Source organism: Myxine glutinosa, chromosome 1 (genome assembly GCF_964187855.1).
Source record: "Myxine glutinosa chromosome 1, kmMyxGlut1.1, whole genome shotgun sequence".
NCBI classification, from domain to species: Eukaryota; Metazoa; Chordata; class Myxini; order Myxiniformes; family Myxinidae; genus Myxine; species Myxine glutinosa.
Window position 1 is genome coordinate 443,420,230 of NC_136261.1, and position 23,628 is coordinate 443,443,857.

At 41.5% G+C, this 23,628-nt stretch overlaps 1 protein-coding gene across 1 annotated transcript in view; it reads right to left on the reverse strand.

The window, feature by feature from the left end:
• Positions 1 to 602: 602 nt before the first annotated feature.
• Positions 603 to 23,628, reverse strand: part of LOC144889681 (uncharacterized) — a 91,669-nt gene continuing 68,643 nt past the window's right edge. Inside the window, exon 4 of the mRNA XM_078770869.1 lies at positions 603 to 1,480. Coding sequence (XP_078626995.1) covers positions 1,265 to 1,480 — 216 coding nt within the window. The 3' untranslated portion in view covers positions 603 to 1,264. The remainder of the gene's footprint in view (positions 1,481 to 23,628) is intronic.

Below are 23,628 nucleotides of genomic sequence, written 5' to 3' on the forward strand. Positions count from 1 at the left end.
ATAGATTTGGTGCGCAAGTCGAAAGCACCCTTTTAAAGAAGAAGAAGAAAAAGGTGTTATAATGTACGACAGAATACAGTACTTCAGGGGAATGGTTAAACATTTTTAAATTTAACAGTGAAAACTATCTGGAGAAATGGGGGAGAAACATGTGGTCGAAGAACGAACGAACAAATAAGAACAATGAATAAACGAACAAGAACAACGAATAAGAACAGAGAAGGAAATGTTTTTTTTGTTTGTTTTTTTTGTTGTTGAGATTTTAAGCAAGGAAATGTGGGTGAAAGGACTGGGAAAAACTGAGAGAACGAAAGTAATTGGAGCACAATCGACAGACCGCTGAGAGAAAAACAAAGCCTCAAGGTAGGACACGGTACAAGGCCTCAAAATATGCAGCACAAATTAACCGACGATTTTTTATGCAGGTATGAAAGATTTACACCGATAATCTTCCTAGGGACACACTATAGGTACACACACCGAAACATAAATACAGTTTCGACAAAATACAATTGTGAACAATGACAACTTTAAAAACATGGAGAACGTGTTCAGCTTCGAAAATCCGTGATGTCACCCACAAGATCTCGCGAAATCTGGTCAACGTTCGCCCACGAGATCTGATCTGGTCAACAACTTTTGAATGAAGGTACTTTCATTCACACACTCACCAAATACCGTGTTGTGAAATAATGGTTCATTGAAGAACATGAATCAAACATAAGTCGAGGGGTCACGGAGACAGGTAAAGGCTTGCCACACATTCAGTAGGCTTTGGTGAAAGGCAGGTAGCATCGATAGGTTTATCTTGGTCGAGGCCATCGGGAACAACTCCTGTGCAAGGTCCAACTTTCCCACTTGACGTAAGATGGAGCTGGTAAGCTGTCTTCAGGCCAAACATGGTTCAACCAAGAAGCGCCATGTTGTTCGTAGGTGGAAAGCCATGATGCAGCACTTGACTTTGACCAGCCCTTGGCCAACCTCTACAGTTGGTACGTTTAGAATCTCTGGTCTCAGCCAATGCTTTCCCGTGCAGAAGACATGGGTGATGCATTTTTGTATGTCCTCCACCATAGTCTTGGGCGGCTGCAGGGAAAGAACCTTGTACCATAACTTAGTGGTGACCCGACTGTTGGTGACTAGTACCCTACCTCGGTAGGACAGTTGGCAGAGCAAGTTCTCCCATTTCGTTTTTTTTTTTGTATACAAGATCGAGGCTCGTGAAAGAGCTAACATTAATCACACAAAAAGTCAAACCGACATTTCAGTAACAGTACTTCAATATGTGCCAACAAGCCTTCCCAGTTATGCCGCACCCAATTCCCAGGGCCAAGGAACACCCCTCGGAACTTAATCCCATGTCTTCTCCACGAAAGATTGGCAGGGAGAAGAGGAGGGAGAGGAAATAGGGGCGCAGGTAGAGGGTTGAAGCCACAGCGCTTCTGCTTTTGTCCAATTCATCTTGGCCAATGATGCCCTGCTGAAGACATCCAAAGCACTCATCACCAAATCAACATCTTCTGACTGTCTGATGCAGACACAGATGTCATCTGCATAAGCAATGCTTTTTATGGTGTGGGTTCAAAACGTAACACCAGACAAGGACTTTTGAAAGGTATTTAAGAGTGGCTCAAGGGATAAAGCGTACAAAATTCCTGACAGAGGACAGCCCTGCCTTACCCCTCTCCCAACACAAAAGGGGGGTACAAGTTCATTGCTTATCTTTAAGATAGCCGATATGTTTGAATAACATAATTGTTTATGGGATAGAAAGAGAGGTCCAAAACCAAAACATTTTAGCACTTCAAAAATATATGTATGAGAAACACAGTCAAAAGCTTTCTCCTGGTCGAGGAAGATCAAGCCACAATTCATAATTAATTTCACAGATTTCAATGACATCTTGGACAACAGAGATATTGTCCTGAATATTGCGACCAGGAACACAATAAGTCTGGTCTATGTGTATAATGTCTCCTAGTAGGGGTGAGAGATGCAAGGCTAAAGCCTTTGAGAAAATGTTATAGTCCATACACAATAAGGACACTGGCCTCCACTGTGATATGAGCAATACATTCCCTTTTTTAGGAAGCAAAGTAAGCACGGCTCTCCTGCAGCTCAATGGAAGTTTACCCTTCTTCAAACTCTCCAGGAAATCCAGAAGCAAATCCGGTCCTATCAAGTCCCAAAATTCCTCGAAGAACTCCACTGGCAGACCATCCAGGCCAGGTGATTTTCCCTCTGTCCAGGCTTTTAAGGGCAACAGAAAGTTCCTAAGGCATGAGTGGTGACTCCAAATCCGTTCTTTGCTTTGGAGTTAGTGTACCGACACCATAAAACAAGTTCGGAACAAGTCCTGCATTGGTATCTGTTGTCTGGTAAAGTGTAGAGAAGAATAGTCTTGCATCCTTCTTAATTTCTACAGGGTTGGTCATGATTGAATTATCATAGTAAGGGCATTTTATGAAATATTTTACAAATCTGTTAACTAAATTGTTACCAAAAAATTTCTTCACCAATATGTTTGTAAAGGTGTGTAATAACATGTGTTAAAATGTTGAAGTTCAACTCCCGTGGGAAACCCAGAAAAAAAGCTGTTGAATTCGGGTACCGAAAGATTATTTTCGAGAATTTTTATTTTTTTTAATCGGCCCTTAAGTAACTTATGAGGGGTCAAATAAGGGTTTTTCATGATTCTGAGTTGATTGTTAACATTTATATTTTCACTTTTACATTTACACACAAAGTAGCTTTTATTTCACATACATATATAATACTCAAGAGTTATTTCTCATTCACAATGTCAGAAGTTTCAACAGTCATTGTCTATGTCTTCTTCAGACTCAACAACATCATGACTGCAGTTTCTGCATGTAATGCCATTACAGACTCCACAGGCCGAGATGCACGTGACCCCATTCTTCTTGCAGCTGCATCGCCGGTTGCTGCAATCTCCATGACAATTACAGCTCGTGAACTGCAATAGCTCCTCAGGAGCCGTGGGGTCCAGTGTTGGAACTGGCTCATACCCATGCACACCTATTGTCCATCCATAGTCACTGGGGTTCAGAGACATGCTCTGTAGAAGGATCCAGTCCAGGGTCTGCAGGTAGGCAAGGAGTGAATGTTGTGCAGCTGCACCCTCTGTTGGAGGTAGAGTCTCTGGTTTGATCACTCCTGCCGCTGCCCAGAGTGTGTCACCTGGAGTGAGGAGTGGCTGATCATGAGCCAGGGAGGAGGAAAGCTCAGCGAGGGGGAGAAACATGATCGCGTTCGTTCCTATCTGTTTCCTGTTCATAAATGGAATAATCTTTACTTCAGTTCCTCTCAGGATCTTAGCTTTGTCGAGTGCCTTCAACTTCACCTGGGGGAAAGCTGCTGTTGTCTGTGGATCTGGCAAAGGTGGTGCCAGAGAGGTGACTTCGATCCAACCCATTGAGTGAAAGGGAGTGTTTCCGTGAATAGAGACAATGTTAAAATCTATATTGTCTCCAACAAACTGAGTGACTGCATTGTTTGTTTCCCCAACCTCCATAAAGACCACCTGATCATTACTTGACAATTCACTTTCACTGGCTGGCACTTTGGCTGTAATCACTGATTGATCCTCAAGCGCAGCATCAACCGCAACCGCATCATTGATCTGTTCATCGGTTTCCTCCACAATGGTGTCAAGAGTGCCAGAAGTATCTGGAACATCATCTCCACTCCTACTATTAAGGAAGCAGTATTTGTAGTTTTGTGTCTCCGTGTAAGACTCAGTGTATCCCAGCCGGTGGAACTTGTTGAGCATCCATTTTGACCCAAATCTATGATCAAGTTGTATGGCAAGCCCCATTTGGTGTGGCAATACTCCAGACCGAGGTCGACAGGCCTTAATAAAATTCTGCCCCCAAACGGCAACTCTTTCGTCTGTCTTGACAATCGGTCTCAAGAACATCTGAAGGCTTGCAGGAACAAGTGTCAGCTGACTATCGATGTCAGTCATACTGTGTGTGGTGGGGTATGACTTTGGACCTAAATCAATCAAGGCAATATCATTGGATATGAACTTGAGTGCCGTCTTTATGATCTGAGTCTTCTCATCTCCATGGTCAAGATTAGCATGATGCCCTCGCAGAATATTGTCGGTGCCATCTTTGAGACAGAGTACATCTGCCCTTCTTTCCTGTGTTGTGAAATACATGGTGTCTTCGTATTTCTCTAGAAGTTTTATCTTTAGCCAATGCTTTGAATAAGAAAGGCTCTTCTCTGGTGACTGATCAAACTTCTGCAGCTTTTCATGGACTTGGTCCATGTTCATTACCCCATGCTCTAATTCTGAGTCTAACCATTCGCAGAATTCAATAAAAACTGCCTCTCGCTCCTCATCAATACTTCTCTGTCCTCTCTTCCTTTTTCCTTCCTCATCAGTCTTGGACAAACTGTCACCTCTCGCAAACATAAGTTTGCATCGCAAATGGTACAGTGTTTCTTCTGCTACCAAGTCGTTGATCCCTTCCAGGCATCCAGTGACTTCAGTGCCCCAGTCATCCCCGCGACTCCGTGCTGTCTTCAGCAAGCTTGCCTTCAGTGTATCTGCAGTCAAATTATCTGGCACTCTGTATTTCTTTCTAGCTTGTGCTGGATTATTTTTGTCGAGCTTGGCTGGTTGGTTGCAAAGAATGCATACATCCTTATACAGGAGGTCAACTGACTGTGATCTTCTGGAACTGCAGCCAGTTGATGAACTGAACTCACAAGTAGTGCGTCTTCTCTTCAACTTTGATGACTCTTTCTCTGCCTTTGATGCTTGAGCTGACTTCTTGGTGGTTGCAACAAAGTTGTTGTACAGATCATTTTTACACTTCTGGTGGTACCTCAGTTTTCCTTCCTTTTGAGCCTCCTTCATACGTTCCACAACAGTAACATTTTCGACAGTTTCTGCTTGTTTCAATAAAGTTGAGTATCCCTTTGGAGTTGCCTGTATGAGCCTTTCAGCTGGTGTATCCGAGCGTGCACAGATGAAGCAATTGAGCACAGGTGGAGTAACGTCTTCATCCATATTGCTAGACTCCATGTCCTGCAAAGTAGAAAATTAGATATATTTAGAAATTAATTTTCCCACAAAGGAGTGTCTGTGGTGAAATATAAATGTTAACAATCAACTCAGAATCATGAAAAACCCTTATTTGAGCCCTCATAAGTTACTTAAGGGCCGATTAAAAAAAAAAAATTCTCGAAAATAATTTTTCGGTACCCGAATTCAACAGCTTTTTTTCTGGGTTTCCCACGGGAGTTGACCTTCAACATTTTAACACATGTTATTCCACACCTTTACAAACATATTGGTGAAGAAATTTTTTGGTAACAATTTAGTTAACAGATTTTCATATGTTTCCCTTACTATCAGGACGTTTCAAAGCAGTAATTTGAGAATGTGGAAATATTGTTTCAAAATCAAAGAAAAACCGGGTCGGGGAATCCAGGAGGTAAAGGTGCTGAAAGCGTAGTCTCGTTAGTGCTCCTTGGGTTTGACTATAAATTATATTATGAAGAAGAGACTTCTTCTCACACAGTCTTAGTTTATTTTGGGGGGGGGGGGGGTAAGGATGGGTTTTTTTTAATTCGTTTGAATCTGGAGAATCTCCTTCTCGAGCTCCCCTTTCATTCTGCGTTTTACCTGTGTGTTTAGGAAACAAAACTGCTGACAGAAATTTCTAATTTGGACCTTTGTGTTGTCCCACAACAATCGCTGGTCCTTAAAACTGGATTTGGAGCCTCTCAGATTGGACCACACCCTCTCAAATGCATTTTTAAAGGAGGGGTTATCTAATATGGAAATGTTCAGTTTCCAAAAAGAGTGGCGATTTGGAGATAACCCTACACGGTAACTCATGGTAATGAGGTGACGGTCGGAGAAACCAGATGGGGAAATTTCAGTGCTGGGGGAGAGGTTGGCAAATGGCAAATTTATATAAAATCTATCAAGTCTGGCAAGGGCCACTTGATTATTGGAAACCTTACACCAGGTAAATTGATGGGTGCCTGGATTTTGTATCCACCAGATATCTTGAAAAGCAAAATCTATTATTATTTTAAATAACAGTCTGGCTAGTCCGGGCTGAGGTTCTGCACCATTCCGATCACACTCAGGTTGCAATTAAAATCACCGCCCATTATAATGCACTTCTGCAAGTCTAACTGCATCATGTGGAGTCGTAACATGTCATAGAAGGTTCGTCGGTCTGTGCCATTTGAAAGGGCATATATATATTTTGAAGTAAAATGTATGTCTCTATCAACAAACTCCAGTGAAGCTAAGTGACCTGGGATTATTTCCTGAAATGAGAGTTGGAGCGGGCAAAAATGGGGATTAATTAGAAAGGAAACTCCTGCTGTACGAGAGGTTGAATCGCTAAAGTAGCCGGCCTTTTTCATCATTCGATTCCATATAGCGTAAGATGATGGAGTAGAGTGGGTTTCTTGTAAGAAAGCCACATCTAGTTTACGTTGCCTTACAAGGTTAGTAGATATAAAATGGGATTTCGAGACCACCCACAAATCCGAAAAGATCCCCGTATCCCTCCTTGCCCCCAAAACAGAAAGTGACTCATCACAAACCGGAAGTGTTCGAATTATTTAATTAAATAATTATTTTAAAAGTTTATTTATTCATTTTTCAGATTTTCACATTTTCACGATTTTCCCAAAATTTCGCATTTTCCCGATTTCCGAATTTTTACATATGACACAAACGGCAGACTCCCACATCCCTGTTGTTTCTCCAAATAGTAAATTTTTTAACCCATATAGTTTAAAATTTTGAAAATAACATATTGTAATGTTTGGGAAAAAAGTTCAATTTTTTTATGTTGGCATATAAAATGAATGAGCAACAAGACAGAATATTTCAATATATACTTAACGTAATTAAGCGTTTGGTTGAGAACATAAGGATAGTGACTTTGGGGGTGGTGGTGACCTGAGAGATGATGACTTTATTGGTGGTGACTTTATTAACAACCTACTTTATAATCTTAGTTATTGCCTCCAAAACAGGAAGTGACTCACCACAAACAAGAAGTGTTCGAATTATTTAATTAAATAATTATTTTTAAAACATTATTTGTTATATTTTCAGATTTTCAGATTTTCACATTTTCATTATTTTTCCCAAAATTTCTCAAAATTTCACATTTTCCCAATTTCCAAATTTTTTACATATGACGCAAGACAGATAATAAAGTCGACACGTGACTAACATGTGACGCAAAGGGGCAGACTCCCACATCCCTCTTGTTGCTCAAAACATTAAGGGAAAAATTGATTTTTAGTGTAAAGAAATATATCATTATAAAATGAATAACCTCAATGAAGATTAAATTATAAATATTAATACCATTGACATGAAAATTAATGCGCTGCATAAAAAAATTAAATAAGTTAAAAGATTTCATTTTGCCTTATGCTGAAACATTTTACTATATTGATGTAAATAATATAAGTGTTGAAGAAACATTCCAAGCTATGGTGACTAGCAGCAGAATTTTGCCTAATTCGCGATTAGGATTTTTAATCTACGAATATAAACAAACTGATCTTTTACTGAAATTTCTACACCTAGACTTTTCTATGGTGTTCTGGAGCAGGGAATTCACCGATGTCCAAACTTTTTACATATGACTCAAGAGGGATAATTAAGTCTACATGTAACCAACATGTGATACAAAGGGTAGATCTGGCTTGCAAAATATAATTTCAGAATTATAACGATTAATTAAATAATAAAATAAAAAACGAATATTCTCAACACGACAATTTTGAAACCACATGGTTTAAATTTTTTTATGACTCTTAACCCTAAGATTGTCATCAGTATTATGATTGGGATCTTCATATTCTCATTAATTAGATGTTGCTAGTGTTAACCATTCGTTTACGTGTTTTTCCAAATATTTGTTTAACAACAACATCATTAACTTTCCATCGAATGAATAACCCATGCTCTCCAACCAGGATCTGAGAAACCTCGATTGCACAAATAACCTTACAGTTTACCCCCATCAATTCTTGAGGATCGATACAACAATCATCGTTATCCTCATAAAATGTTGTTGTAATCTCTATCGGCGACCCTTCTTCACCGGTTGTCATAAGCGTTGGGTACATAGTGATAGAACGGTCCCTGATAGATGCTCTCTCATCACAATTTTTCCAAAAAATATTTATTGTATTAGGAGGATATATAAATTTGGTTTCTCTTAATACATGTGCCTTAACCAATGAAAGAATTGCTTCAAATATTTTAATAGTTTTCCTTTCCTCGGTTGATGTAGATGGTCGTGAATTGCACATAGTAATTGGGAAAGAAAATGATTCAATAATTTTATTACCCACACCAACAGGTCGGCTTGATTTAATACCCCAAGACAATACCTCCGGTGTTTCAATATATAGTTTTGTAATGTTTTCATTCGAATGTTTATATTTAATTGATATACGGCAAGATTAAACTCCCCCATGTTTGGAATATTTAGGCGTTCCAAAAATTATATTTTTAGTATCAAAATTATTATAGTTCAGTGCCATTTTATATATATAGAGGTTTTAAAAATAAAAATCCAAAAGATAGCAAAAAAAGATTTTATATATTTCTTATATATAAAGAGATGAACTCACATAAGAAGATGAAGTTTCTTAAAAAGAACAGCAGGGTCGCAACATATTGTAATTTTTGTGAACATGATTATAAATACAATTACAAAAGACACCTCCAAACCAACAAACACAGAGCTAAATAGTCACAGATGATGTTTCCGCTTGAGCGAGAAACAAAATATTGTCGCGTTTGTGATAAGCTCGTCTTGAAGGCGAGCTTTCCATCATCTTAAATCCCAAAAACACAAGAAGTTGATCGGATACTCTATTAAGGACTCTGACGGAGCATTTAAGGGTCATATTAAATAAGGATTTTTAATTTAACACCCCCAGAACCAAAATCAATAGCTGAGGCAGTTGAAATAGTCAAACCCGCCATTGAAAGGTATGTAAAGAATATGTTGGTTGAGATTAATTCCCTTAAATTTTATATGGGTGTAAAAATGGAATTGAAAAAATCGAATAGTGAAAAAGAGGATCTTGTTATAGAATGCTCTATGAGAACAAAACCTTACTTTATCACATCACACCGAGGGTTCTTATGAACGGACGTTTATGACAAACTTATAGAACAGGAAGAACAGGTAGATCATTTGCTTGGATTTACCATAACTAAAATACTTTTCATCAATATACACGTTCTAAAATCAGACCCCCTAAACGCTTCTTCTTACATTGATTTGCCGGAAAATAAAAATAATTAAAAGGCGATTACTAATATTCAAAACAAAGATAATAAATGTTTTCTATGGTCTGTTATTGCACACTTACACCCCGCCAAACATCATGTCCAAAGGTTATCATAATATGAGAAATATGAAAATACATTAAATGTTGAAGGTCTAACATTTCCAATGACATTACCTGATATTCCTAAATTTGAGAAAATGAATAATCTATCTGCTAATGTTTATGGACTAACGGACAAAAACAAAGCTCAGAATTTGTACATTTCTGATGACTATAAAAATGATGAAATTCATATTGATCTTCTATATTATGTTTCGGACGAAAATTCACATCATGCTTAAATCAAAAAAATTTCAAGATTAGATTCTTCGCAAATAAGTAAACATCATGGTAAAATATACCCCTGTAAGCAGTATCATAACTCCTTTGATAGTGAAGAAAAATTAGACAAACACTTAGAATACTGTGTTAAACATAAAGCCGCCATACTTACTATGCCAGAAAAAGATTATACATACATATCAAAGATTTCGGTAAAACTTTAAAACATCTATTCGTGATATATGCCGACTTTGAATGTATTCTTGAAAAGATCGATACAGCCTCTACAAACCCCAACACATCATTCACGAATAAATCCCAAAAACATGCTCCTTGTCGTTTCTGTTATTACATCAAATCATCCGTTGGTGATGAATACAACAAATCAGAAATTTATAGGGGGGGAGATGCGGCTTACGAGTTTGTAAAACGATTAGAAGAGGACTGTCTTCGCTTAAGGGTGATAATGAGAGACACCAATAAACCAATGAACCCCCTAACAACAGAAGAAGAAACAGAATTTAGGGAACCAAATAACATCTGTCATATTTGTGGAAAAGAAATTACTGAAGAGGAAAGTGATGGCGGCCTAAAGTTTAGAGATCATTGTCACCTCACCGGTAAATATAGAGGCCCGGCTCATCAAAGTTATAATCTTAATTATAAATCTCCCTATTTCATTCCCATCATTCTTCACAACAACGCCCATTATGATACACATCTATTTATTAATGCACTTTCAAAGACGCCTGGATACATTTCAGCAATTCCTAACACAGATCAGAATTACAATTCATTCAAAAATACAATTCATTCAAAAATAATTCATGGAAAACCTATTACAACCCACATCAGGTTTCTTGACTCATTTAAATTTATGTCAAATTCATTGTCTACCTTAGCATCAAATATAAAAAAGTTTCCATGTCTTTCAGAGTATATATCAGATCAAAAAGAACTTGAACTCTTATCACAAAAGGGGATATACCCGTATGATTACATGGATTCATTTGAGAGATTTAAAGAAACACAACTTCCCACCAAAGAAGTTTCTATAACGAGTTAAATAAATGCCATATAACTGATAAAGACTATGCTCACGCACAAAATATTTGGAAGACGTTTAACATAAAGAACCTTGGAGTACCATGACTTGTATCTTGAAACCGACGTCTTACTACTGGTCGAAGTCTTTGAAACCTTTAGAACAGTTTGCCATAAAAAAAACAATCATTTGGGTTAGATCCTGTCCACGACTACACCGCTCCTGGATTGGCTTGGAGTGCTATGCTAAAAATGACAATATAGAAGTTGGATTTAATCCTCGATGTAGATATGCTTTTGTGATAGAAGTGGCTAAAAGAGGACGAATATCTCAAGTATGTTCTAATAGATATCGAAAAGCCAACAATAAGTATCTTCCTAATTATGATGATCTGAAAGATAGTTCTTACCTGATGTATAAGGATGCTAATAATTTGTATGGATGGGCTATGTCTCAAGCTCTACCATATGGAGGCCTCAAATGGGTTGAAGAGAAAGATTATGAAAAGGTTTTACAAAACATCGTTACATCGTTACATCTTCACAAAAAGAATTGGATGATTCAGAAGTTGGATATTATTTTGAGGCTGATTTGGTATATCTTTCATTCCTCTTTTCTCCCGCCTCTGGAACAAACTCCCTCACTCCCTTCAATCCCACTCCTCCCTCCAGGTCTTTAAAACAGCTGTTCACCACCATCTCTTATCTTCCCCCATCCAAAACCTTGATCTTTTCTACCCCCGCTAATTCACCCCAGATCCACCTTGTTTTAAATTCCAACTTCTTTCCTGGAAGTCCTGGCAGTGTCCATATGTTTTATACCTCTCCCACTGCCCCCTTCCCACGCCCCCCCCCCCAAAGCCCTCGCCCTCTCTCAGATCTCTCGATGTCTCCATGTCTCTCGGTCCCTGCTCTCAAATGTTGTGTTTGTGTCCTTCTCCCTCTCTCCCCATCTTGTCTACCGCTCCCTATGTTATATGTTTTATGTGTCGGTTTGTCTTTCTGTGTGATTAATGTTCGCTCTTTCACGAGCCTCGATCTTGTATACAAAAAAACAAAAAAACAAAAAAAAAAATCCCCAATAACTTTATAATAAACATAAAGATCTACCATATGCCCCTACCAAAGAATGCCCGAAAGAAGAATGGGGAAGTGATTATCAACGATCATTTAATATAAAAGGTAAACCAACAGAAAAATTAATTACTACGTTATATGATAAAGAAAAATATGTTTTACACCAAAGAAACTTGAACCAATATGTCCTAGCAGGATTGGTGGTAAAGAAGATTCTTAGAGTTTTACAGTTTGACCAAGGCCATTGGTTGAAGGAGTATATTGATTTTAACACTCAAAAGAGAACCAAAGCAAAAGATTAGTTTGAGAAAGACTTTTATAAATTGATGAATAATTCTGTGTTTGTGAAAACTATGGAAAATCTTACAAATAGACAAAACATAAAACTTGCTACATCTGGGAAACAAGCATCAAAATTAAAAAATAAACCCAGTTTTCAAAGAGAAGTGGTGTTTTCAGAGAACTTTGTTGCTATCCATTTGGATATCGAGAGTATTGAAATGAATAAGCCAATTTATATAGGAATGACGGTTCTTGATTTATCAAAATTACTAATGTAAGATTACCTTTACAATAACTTGAAGAAGAAGTATCAAGATAATGTTTCTCTACTTTATATGGATACAGATAGTTTCATTTTGGAAATTAAGACGGAAGATATTTATTCAGATATGCTTGAGGATATTGACTTGTACGATACGAGTAATTATAAGTCAGACGATAAGTTTGTTTTCCTCAAAGAATAAAAAGGTTATTGGAAAGTTTAAGGATGAATTAGGGGGAAAGGTAATGAGTGAATATGGTGTAGGATTGAGATCTAAGGCTTATGCTTATAAATACGTCGATGATAATAATATTGAAAAATGTGATAAGAAGACAAAAAGAATAAAGAAAGGTGTTATTAAAGAAGAAATAGGCTTTGAACATTATTTTAATTGTTTAACTTTGAAGATGGAGCAGTTTAGAACTATGAATGTGATGAGAAGTTATAATCATCAATTATGTATATACAGAGGAGGTGAACAAGAAAGCTCTTGGGGCTTATGATGATAAAAGGTTTATTTTAGACAATGGAATTGATTATCTCCCTGATAGACACATAGACGTAATAAAAAAATTAATTAATCTAGTAAATAAAATGAGTTATTGTATCAAATGTAAAAAGAAAACTAAACTAAAAATATATCGTACGATATAAATAAAAAGAATAGAGTTTGTGAAAAGGGAGAATGCATAATATGTGGCGCTAAAATCTGGCGATACATCCCATCTAAAAGCGGGGGTGATATACAAAAGTATTTGTCAGGGACTAAATTTACAACAACGGGGATTCCGGGGGAACTACATCTACCGTGGTATTCCTTCTGCGGCCCAGAAACAAACTTGGATAAAAGATTAGATGAAAATAACAATCCTAAACCTTGTTCTAAACCTAAAAACAGGGTTGATAAAATGTGTCTAAAGCTCGATATTGCTTATGGTAAAACTACTACATTAGAGGGAAACACGAAGCCGATAGAGAAATGCTGTATAATTTGTCTCTGATGCAAAATCCAACATTGAGAGAGAAAGTTGATAGGTTTATCGTGAAGAAAATGATAGGTGCTAAATTGAGATTAGGGATGGGGGCTGCCCTTCAAAAAAACTACTAAATTCTAAGGATGATATTAACCCCGAGGAACGAATCATTTTAGCTAATGAATTACACAAAGCTATAATCACAAAGTTTAAATGAAGAAAGGTTTATTCCAAAGGGGTTGATTACATCTAGTCCGCTGATTTAATTGAACTAAATAATGATCGGAGTTACAAGTATGCTTTAACCGTTATTGATTTGAGGAGTAGATTTGCATGGGTTGTTCCTTAGAAAAACAAGAAGGGTAATACCCTAATGTTAGCCTTCAAACTGATATTTAATAAAGTGAAAGGAAACCAAAGAAGTTAAGGACTGATGAGGGAACAGAGTTTTATAACAGCATATTTATGAAATTTCTTAAAGAGAATGGCATTACATTATACAATACCTTTATTGAAGGAAAGGCTGTTGTTATTGAGCGTTTTAATCGTACTTCTTTCAAAGAGCGATTGTATAAAAAAATTCACACAACTCGGCTCTCAACAATGGGTATCGGAAATTTAGGATATTGTTGATAATTACAATAATACGGCACATTCATCGACAAAATTAAAACCATCAGAAACATTTACAAAATTAGAATATGCGAAGAAGACTAATTTGTGAAAATCCAAGTTCAAAGTTGATGATGTTGTAAGAATATACAGGTGGAAAAGTCATTTTGAGAAGGGTTATACAAAGAGATGGACTAATGAACTTTTTTAAATCGTTGACGTAGCGGATACGGTACCCTGGACTTATAAGTTATACAATTTACACGGATAAGAAATCTTGTGTTCATTCTATTCTCAGGAATTACAAAAGACAAAATTGTAAGTCACTTTATTTCACCCCCTCAACAATAAATGATTATTTTTCTATTTTATATTAAAATGGCAAGGAAACGACTTCAGGAGAATTATAATTTTTGTATTCAAGGATACTTGCAAGAAAGGAGGGTAAATTGGGGATTGGCCATATACAGATATTTCAAAACCCACAAATGGAGACTTGCTTAAAATATTAAATAAAAATGAACTTCTCAAAGTTATGAAATATAAAGCTCTTTTAGAAAATGTCAACAAATCCTATTGGTATCTATTATGAGAAAAATAATAATGTTGCGGCTCTCGAGTTCGTCGACATACTAAGGGGGGTGGGGGGGGGGGGTAAGCCCTACTCCCCCTCGAACTCCGAGTCCACGAGGCTGCCACCCACACTATACTCGTGGGGGACGGATTGCTAAGCAATTCCAGCCGCCGAGCCCGCAGCTATGCGTGGAAGGGTTAACGGTCACGACCCGAGTAACTTCAACACACGCAGCTGCGAGAACGGGGACTGAACCTCGCACGAGTCACGCTAGTATTGAACGCCCGAGCGGTTGTGTGTCGTGTAACTTGTGCCGATAACACTGTTGAACCCGATCGAGCGGTTTTAATTTGGGCAATGCTAGGCCAATGCTGAAAGGACAATGACGGCCAGGTTGGAAACAAACCACAGGATTTATTCACAAATGTACAGTATTCATAGAAAAGGGACACAGCGAAGAATCTTAACAGCCTTACTTACGTTCCCAGAAAAGGGCCCTCAGAGTCGTTCAGGGAAGGGAAGGAAGAGGGGAATGTGCCCAAAGCGCGGACGCTCGTGCAATTTCCGCAGACGGGCTCGTTTGGTTGATGCCCCCAAGGATCGCTCCAATCCCAGGACGCTACCGCCGAGGATGTTTGTGGCAGGGGTGTTGATCACGGCCGTGCATGTAGCAGGAATCCAAGGAGCGTATCTCAAAAGTCAGCAAGGCAGAGTGCGCATATATTCAGGGAGTCAAGGCAGAGAGAGCGTCGGGGCAGAGAGATTGGGCGACTGCAAGAGAGGGGCGAGGCAGAGAGATCGGGGCGACTGCAAGAGAGGGGCGAGGCCGAGAGATCAGGGCGACTGCAAGAGAGGGGCGAAGCAGAGAGAGCGAGCGGGGGCCCGGGCCGGGTTTTATAGCCCCCCTAGAATGTTCCACAGGCCTCCATTGGCCGCCTGGGGTCACGTGTCATGACAGCCCCTTATTGGTTCAGCTTGGCCACTCCCTTCAGCTCCCATTGGCTGTTCGCATTGGCCACTCCCTCGACCACTCCCTTTAGCTCCCATTGGTTACTCACTGCTCCTCCTCCCAGGAATGTCTCATTCCTCCTTCAGGGAAGGTTCCACTCCTCCTTCGGGCCTGCAGGGCCTAGTCAAGTCCCATGACAAGGCACTTTCAGGCTTCAATGAGGCCTACCATTATCCTGCCTGCCTCAACGCATACTAACAATGGGAAGGAGACTATACTTCACATTTTTTTTAGAAATAACTAACTAATGCGAGGCTACATGTTGTGGTGTACTAACTATGGGGGAGGGGGGGGTTGCCTTTATTCCAAAAACTGTAACACGACCCCCCTCTCCGACCAGACTCGTCCCGAGTCGACCTCAGTCGGAACGACCGGTAGAGTCTGGCATTCAATTTTTACATTTACAATTAATGTGACACATAGATGTAATCCCTCTAACATTTAACTCTAACCCATGTGTGTGACATCATTTACACAAGATATGTCCCTCCTAATGTGTTGAGCAGCTATCCAACAGACCCACACCCACAACTGTTCATGCATTTCTGGAATTTTTGAACTAAACACATAGCCGGTGGGCAACATTCTAATATTCACAACACAAACCTTAACCTTCATTTACACCACTACAACCCAGGACCTGCACTTAAGGAAAGAAATGGAGGAAGGAAATGAGGCACTTGCTGCTTGTTACACCTTCTTGTGACTTCCTTTCTTGTGTGCAGGCTATCAAAAACCGGCTGGCCCTGACCGGCATACAGGCCATTGGAACATCAGGGCCATCTAAACCTTCAGAAATGGCACACATCTGCACAATTGCTTCACAATTGCACACACCTTCTTTATGCACAAGCAGGGCCACTCGACACATGGTCCAAATGCATGAAGTCAGTGCCACTCAACAGGTGATCTGAAGGTTAGCCCGAATGCCCACCCAACAGGTAGTCCATAGGTGCAAGATGGATTGGCAGCAAGATGCTGCACAGCAGAGGTGCTGGGCCACAAGCCTTGTGGTCCATAAGTACAAGATGAAGATATGTTTGGCAACAAGATGCTGCCACTGGTCGGCCTCCAAATGGTCCTGGGGTGGGGAGGAAGACAAGGCGCAACAAGCAAATGGCAAGGCAAACAGCGCACGCAAAAAACAAGGTGACCAGGAACCACCCACCATACCTTGTGCGGTGAGAGGAATGCAGCAGAGTGAGCGGAGCAAGCTCGTCCCTAGCCGTATGTACCCCCCACCATTGACTACACTACCCTAGCCCCCCTTGTATTTAGAATTTGTCTCTACATCTTGTCTCCCATGTCCCCCTCTGATGCCAAATTCATCCACAAATCCCGCCCAGGTTCTCCCAGGGAAGGAAGGGATGGAATAAACAATGTTTCACCCACATCGTGATGCATCTTACTTCCAAAACAGCTTTGAGAGCCTTACAGTGTGAAGTTCGTCCTCCGGGGTGACTGGTTGTGGATGGTGCGAAGAGGTCTCACATCCTAACTACACGAACAACATTACTCATCTAAACTCCCCGGGTTCGTACCCTGCCAGTAGGCCTCTTTGAACTATGTGGTTCTAAGAACCCCAATTCCCATTGCTCATACTGGGGTGCCATCCTGAATTTGGGTCTCACCCAACAAATTTTCTATCTGTGCCCTCGCACAATTTCGGGGCTGGGTCGTGTGGCTCTACCAGCAGGTCTACTTACCTGTGCCCCTCCGTTCACTGGAGCCACCTCCTGAGCTTGCCTGCTCCTCACACTAATCTATCTGGGGAAGGCCCTCCCTGGCGCTTTCCCCCTCGATGCCTACCTCGGCATTGGGCAACCCGGGTCCTTCCTCTGGATCCTCGGGCCCCACTCACACGCTAACCTAACTGGCTCCCAGAGCCTACCTGTGGCCTTACCTAGCCGACGAGCTCCCAGTGACGGAGTGCCTCAATAACCATAACTACCAATTAAACCACACGCCCAGCCATTTCACCGTCTGATGCACCCCACAAAACACTACTTTCTACCATCAGCACCACAGGTGTCAATATCCATGCAATTTACCTGCACCCTCTACCTAGCTTTAAACTACACCCCCCCCCGGGCTTTCGTGAATGGGTTCCACTCCCCCCATTCAATCCTTCGCACCATGCATTCCACACCAAGCATTTGCACACCGTGCATTCCAGACCATTTATTCTCACACCTCAACTACTTTCACACCATTACACAATTCCATTTATTCTCACACACAATTCCTCAAACACACAGCATCATCTATCTAACTAATTTCCCCTATGTTGTGAAATCAATCAAGTCCACAACTTTGTCCCATAGGTAGGTTTAATAACAATCAGATCTCTGGCATCATCCTGTAAAATACAATCATGCAATATATGTATCAGGATCTTGACATCATATAGAAAGGATCGATATCAGTCAATGCAAGCAAGCCTAGAATATGAGCGGGTACGTACCATCCAAGTCTACATGTCATAGTATAATGTCGCAGGAGTGGCCCAGAGTCGCGGAAGTCCGAGGTCTTATAGACGCCTCTCAGCGGTTTAAGTGAGCATCACACCTGGGTTCACCTTTGATACATTTTCACTACATTCTCCCCACCATTAGAACTACACTGCCACCAGGCAGGAATCAAGCGTGCGTCAGCATTAATTGATTGGGGATGTCATTCCATGTCAGTCGGTCCAGCCATAGCGGTCAAGGTGGCGAATTGCCCTGCCAGCACGGGTCCGGAAACTACCGGGTATGACATCCCCAAGCCCGGAGTCCCCTGCATCGGAGTAGCTGTTGGAGGCAGGTGTCAGTGGGGGCACCTCAGTGCCTTCAGGCAGCGGTGCATCTGGCGAAGGGAGGGACGGCAGATGCTCCATAGGGGAAGCTTCGGGAGAGTCCATAGACTCATAGATCGGTTCATCGATATCCCTATAAGGGTCGATGACCCCACGAGGGGCAAGATGGCGTACGGAGACAGTGGACTCATGTCCATCTGCCGTCATCACACGAGCATGCTTGGGGTTAGCCTGGAGTACCTGTGTCAGGGGCCATGGGGGGCCATGGGGGGCACACCACGTGACACAGGGCACCTGAGAAATATATATTTAATTGTGTCTTTCTTTTGCTTGCTTCAAAAAAAAATAGATTCACTGCAAAACATGTTGATTCACGGCTCGGTCATATCCAACCTTGGGGACATTTTTTCACCATCTTCTAAGGAAGAAAGTTATGGGAATAGTTTGTAAGTTAACCTCGAACAGGGGATGATGTAAGATGTATCCTTTGATTTGTTCCTTTGATTGTATGTGTTTTACTGCCAAATGTAAACCCCATTTAACTTTATTATGGGAATGCATCCCTGGTCCTTGTAAAAGCCCAGCTTGTTGGGAAAAATAGCCTGAGAACTATCTTATTTTCACACATCTGTGCCTTTAAACTTAATCTCTCTTGTCTGAGGTCATTACTTCAGCGGAGGCTTTTTTAGGCTTTGTTTGATTATATAAAGGATCTTGTGTCAGAATGATTTCAGGGCGGCTTGGATTTGCATGGTCTGGTGTGGCAGGGCCTTGCGATTTCAAGACGTGCTCCACAATGATTGTGTTTGCTCGATTTTGTATTAAACCACATTTTGCTGCTTCAAGGTGCCTCTTTTTGAGTTCCAAAGGGGGGGCCAACCCGTCATCTGGTGTCAGGAGTGGGATCATCCAGGTGCATGTCGAGGGGGGGCATGCTCCTCAGGTCGGGGGGAGGCAAAAAGCCAGCGCTGGCACCATTTGGGCTGAGAGGTAAGCATATTTGCACACCCAAAATTAAAGCCTCCCCTCTTCCTTTTGGATGTGTAGAACCTCTCTGTACCTGAGCATGTGCCTCGAACCAAATTGAAGCAGCAACCAGTGGATTGATGAATCGAGCAAGGAGAGCGCCCTAGGTTAGGAGGGATAGCCCTCGAGGGATAGCCCTCAGGTTAAGGTATGAGACCCCCGGTGTGGGAGTAGGTAACTAGACCCCGGCGTAGGTTGGAAGAATAAGGATAAGAATGGGTAATAGATATTAGGTGTTAAGAATACTCCGACATGAGTACTGTGTTAAGAGAAGGGTATTAGAGATCGGGGGGCGGCCCGATCTTCGACCTGCTGGAGGGACTAGCCCAAGGAAGGTAGGACGATGAGTATTTTAAGTTAAGCTGCGCACTGGATGTGTGTATCTGATAAACCCCCCCTCAAGGCCTTCTTTGTCCTGTCTCAGGATTTAAGGCATGCACATCCGGTGCGTTTTTACCTAAAGGTAGGGAGTTCTGACAATATATGCTACAAGGCAGCAGGAATTAGCTCTTTCTGGACAAGAGATGAGGTTAGATCTGTAGAAGTAACAGGGAGGATTATAATGCACGAGATGTGTGGAATCCAGCTGTGAACACGCGAGTCGAGACGTGCAGGCAGGTTGCCGGGGCAACGGGGTAGCTGCCTCGCGGGGAACCGCGAGGTGGGACGGAATCGAGACGGGAATGTGGATATCCCATGCGGTGCACAGCATGGGACGCAGTCGGGTGGCCGAGGAAGGCGAGGGAGGATTATCCTTATGTGATTTTGGGAGAAGGATAAATTAAACTGGAATCAGAAGAGCGCAGGTACCAGGTAGGAGAAACCTGGTATGCAGGAGACGTGCTGAGAGTTCAAGAGCAGAGGACGAAGCAGATAAAGCACAGGAAGAAAGAAATCCAGGTAGAAACCAACAGGACAGGTGAGCCGGAAGGGGATGGATAGGCTCACAGCAAGGGGCCAGGTAAGTTCACAGGTAGGTAGGATTGGAGTGTGCATGAGTGTGCATGAGAATAAGATTAAGAATAATCCCGTGTGTATTTACGTTCATTGTGTGTGTGTCATTGACAAGGGGTTCCCTACATCGCCTGCAGGCGTTAGGCAATGCGGATGGATGTGTGTCATTGACATGTGATTGACAGTTGACAAGGGGTTTCCTACATTGCCTGCAGGGGTTAGGCAATCCGGACGAGTTCTGGCCACCACTTGTGTATTGTATTGAATGGTTCAGCGAATCGTCCTGGAGGAGGAGGGTGCAGGAAGCACCAGGTGTGTGATTGCACAGGTGTGCAAGTGATGTAAGGTGAAAATTGATTAAGTAAATTTGGGGCTAAGGAATAAAAGGTGTCAGTTTAGATTTTGAGATGCCATGTGAGACTCAGTCTGCTGGGGAAAATTGGCAGGGAATAATGAGTATTGTATGGAGAGCATGTGTAGACAGGGTTTTAAAACAAGTTTTCAATTACATCCCCACATTAACAGCTCTCCAGATGTAGCAAGGGAGAATGGGAGTAAAAGTCAAAGATGATAGGCGGATTCAACTGACTGGGTGTTTATTCAACGGCAGGTAGGGACTTGTATTTGGCCGACTTGGGATTTCAGAATGCGTTGAATAAAGGTAAGAATGACATGTGATGCTGGCGTGTGCCATTTATGGGTGCTGAGTGTACATGACTGGTGAGCGGGTGGCATGTGTGCTGAGTCCAATCGGAACGATGGATGGTTATGGTTTCACCCGGTCTGTTTATCTGTCTGTCTGTCCGGACACGGAGCTCTTGGGGAGAGCCAGGATGGGTTGGGGTGACCAAGATGAATGTGGACAATATATTAATTGTTTGCCATTGTGAAAATTTGCCCTCGATTTGGGACGAAGACATATGGCATTTGCTGTCCGGCTCATTGATACTCCTATGTGATGCGGGGTATGTGTGTGGTGATGGTGTCTGGGGCCTCGGGGTTTGCCCTTGCCTATTTGCCGGTCTGTCTGTCTGTTACATTTGACCCTCAGAAAAGGTTTCGTGAGATTTCAGGATTGGACAATCCATGTGTTATGACATGCTTGGGTGTCTCAAAAATTTGCTGGACAGACGTGGTGCGTCAGACAAATCGATTAAATTTTTGTGGGAAAGATGATTGAGAAGGACTTCAAAGGCAGGTGGGTGGTCACCTGCTGTGAATTGTGGTGGAACATTTGTGATGTCCCCTAATACAACGAGGGGACGAATTGGTTTGTAAATGTGTTGTGCAGGTACTTTCTCTGTAGGTAGCCAAATTCTACCTGGGGTAAGTCCAGGTGGAGAGGGGAGTTGTCTCTGATGCCTTGCTCCACGGGGCAGTACTATTGTTGTCAAGTCTCATGTAATCTTGGTTAACGTATATCTACGGACAAGAGCTGCACTTTATTTTAGTAAGTGACTGGGAAAAAAAAAGGTTTGTTTTAAAAGTGTCAGTGGATTTGTTTAGAGTTACTAGGGCATGCCCGTACTATATATATATCTAAAAGTATATCCCCCCCCCTCTATTTACATGCAATGGTTTGGTCCAAAGCGAACGGCTTGCGAGTACGGTGACAATCCCCCCCCTCTATTTACATGAAATGGTTTGGTCCAAAGCGAACGGCTTGCGAGTACGGTGACAATCTCCCCCCTCTATTTACATGAAATGGTTTGGTCCAAAGCGAACGGCTTGCGAGTACGGTGACAATCCCCCCCCCCCCCCTCTATTTACATGAAATGGTTTGGTCCAAAGCTAACGGCTTGCGGAGTTTGGTAAAGAAATCGCCATCGCGTGCACAAACGCGCAGGAAAGCGAATGAATCGCAAATTAGTTTTAATTAGTTTTAAAACATAGTTTAACGCCCGAGCGAGTTTAACGCAATTGCAAATCGCATCGCAAAGCGAAAGAATCGCAAATTAGTTTTAATTCGTTTTAAAACATAGTTTAACGCCAACATAGCGCCAACATAGTTTGCCGACGGGAAATAAATGAATACGCTCTCAAATGTGCCGTCCGAGGCAGAGTCTGTTCGCCACGTTCGGCACACGTGATAGCTCGCTGCTCTGTGATTGGTTGAATCGTTTTTTGGACATAGCTCGGTAACTACTTCTCCGATTAATATGAAACCTTGAAAAGGCACATCCTCGGGTCCCCAGCAATATACCTGGCAAGTTTCAAGTATATCGGACCGGTAGTTGTCGAGAAACAGCGGTCACAGACAAACATACAAACATACATACATACATACATACATACAAACATACAAACATACAAACATACAAACATACACACAGAGATTACTGGAATTATAGATAGATGGAGGTCATAGCTCGCTGGAACCTCTTTGTTTATGTTTGGCTGGCTTACACTGGGTAGTGTATGGGAAAAAGGGGGACTGAAAATGCTTTGATTTTTCGTGGATTGCCCATTGGGCATGTTTGGAATTTAACAGAGTGGTGGAGTTCTGTGGAAATATGAATCCAATGTTTGATGTATACTGTGTCGGTGTGCTCTGAGTTCGAAGGAAGATGATGCGATTATTTCAGATTTATCATAGTTAAGTTTGAGAAAGTTGATTTGAAGCCAGGATTTATTTCAGTGATGCAGATTGTCAGGATAGAGGGGAGCACTGGGGGATTTGCAGTTTTGATGGAGATGACTTGGTGTCTGTCAGAGGTAGGATCTGAACCAAGAAAGTGCAGTGCCGGTAATGTTAAAAGTGCGATTCCAAGGAGGGCTAATTGAGAGCTTTGAAGTGATTTACATCGGAATGCATCTCTTGGAGGACCACCAGCTGTTCAAGGGAGGAAAGGTGTGAAATAGTGTCGTCATCTTCGCTGGAAATGTGGTTGGGAATGGGATGGCAGGATTGATGAGGGATGTGCAGTAGTATAAAGGAATGACAGGGAAAGCACGAGTTTTAAAGGGGCAGTAGTGAGTTAAATGATGCAGTGTGTTTGTGGTGTAGTTTATTAAATGAGGAATTCAATGAGAGTCTTGCTGGTGAGCATGTTGAAGAGGTGATTGGAGCGTGGGAAAATCTGAGCGGATGAGTGCAATGGTGTTGAGTGAATGATTTGCATAGGATGCAAGTGGAGATTTGGGGTGTAGGAAAGGAGGTGATGGAGCAGTGTATGAGTGAGTAATTGTGATTGTGAACAGTGTAGATGCAAGAAGAGAGACAGGGACACAGCTGCTTGGTGAGCCATTGAGGTGGATGGATGTTTTATCGTTGTTGTCTTGGGAGTTCAGTTGTTGACATAAGTTACATGTTTTGTTTTGTGGATCTGGGGACAAAGCTAGTTTAATGGGACCCTGGGATCTTCA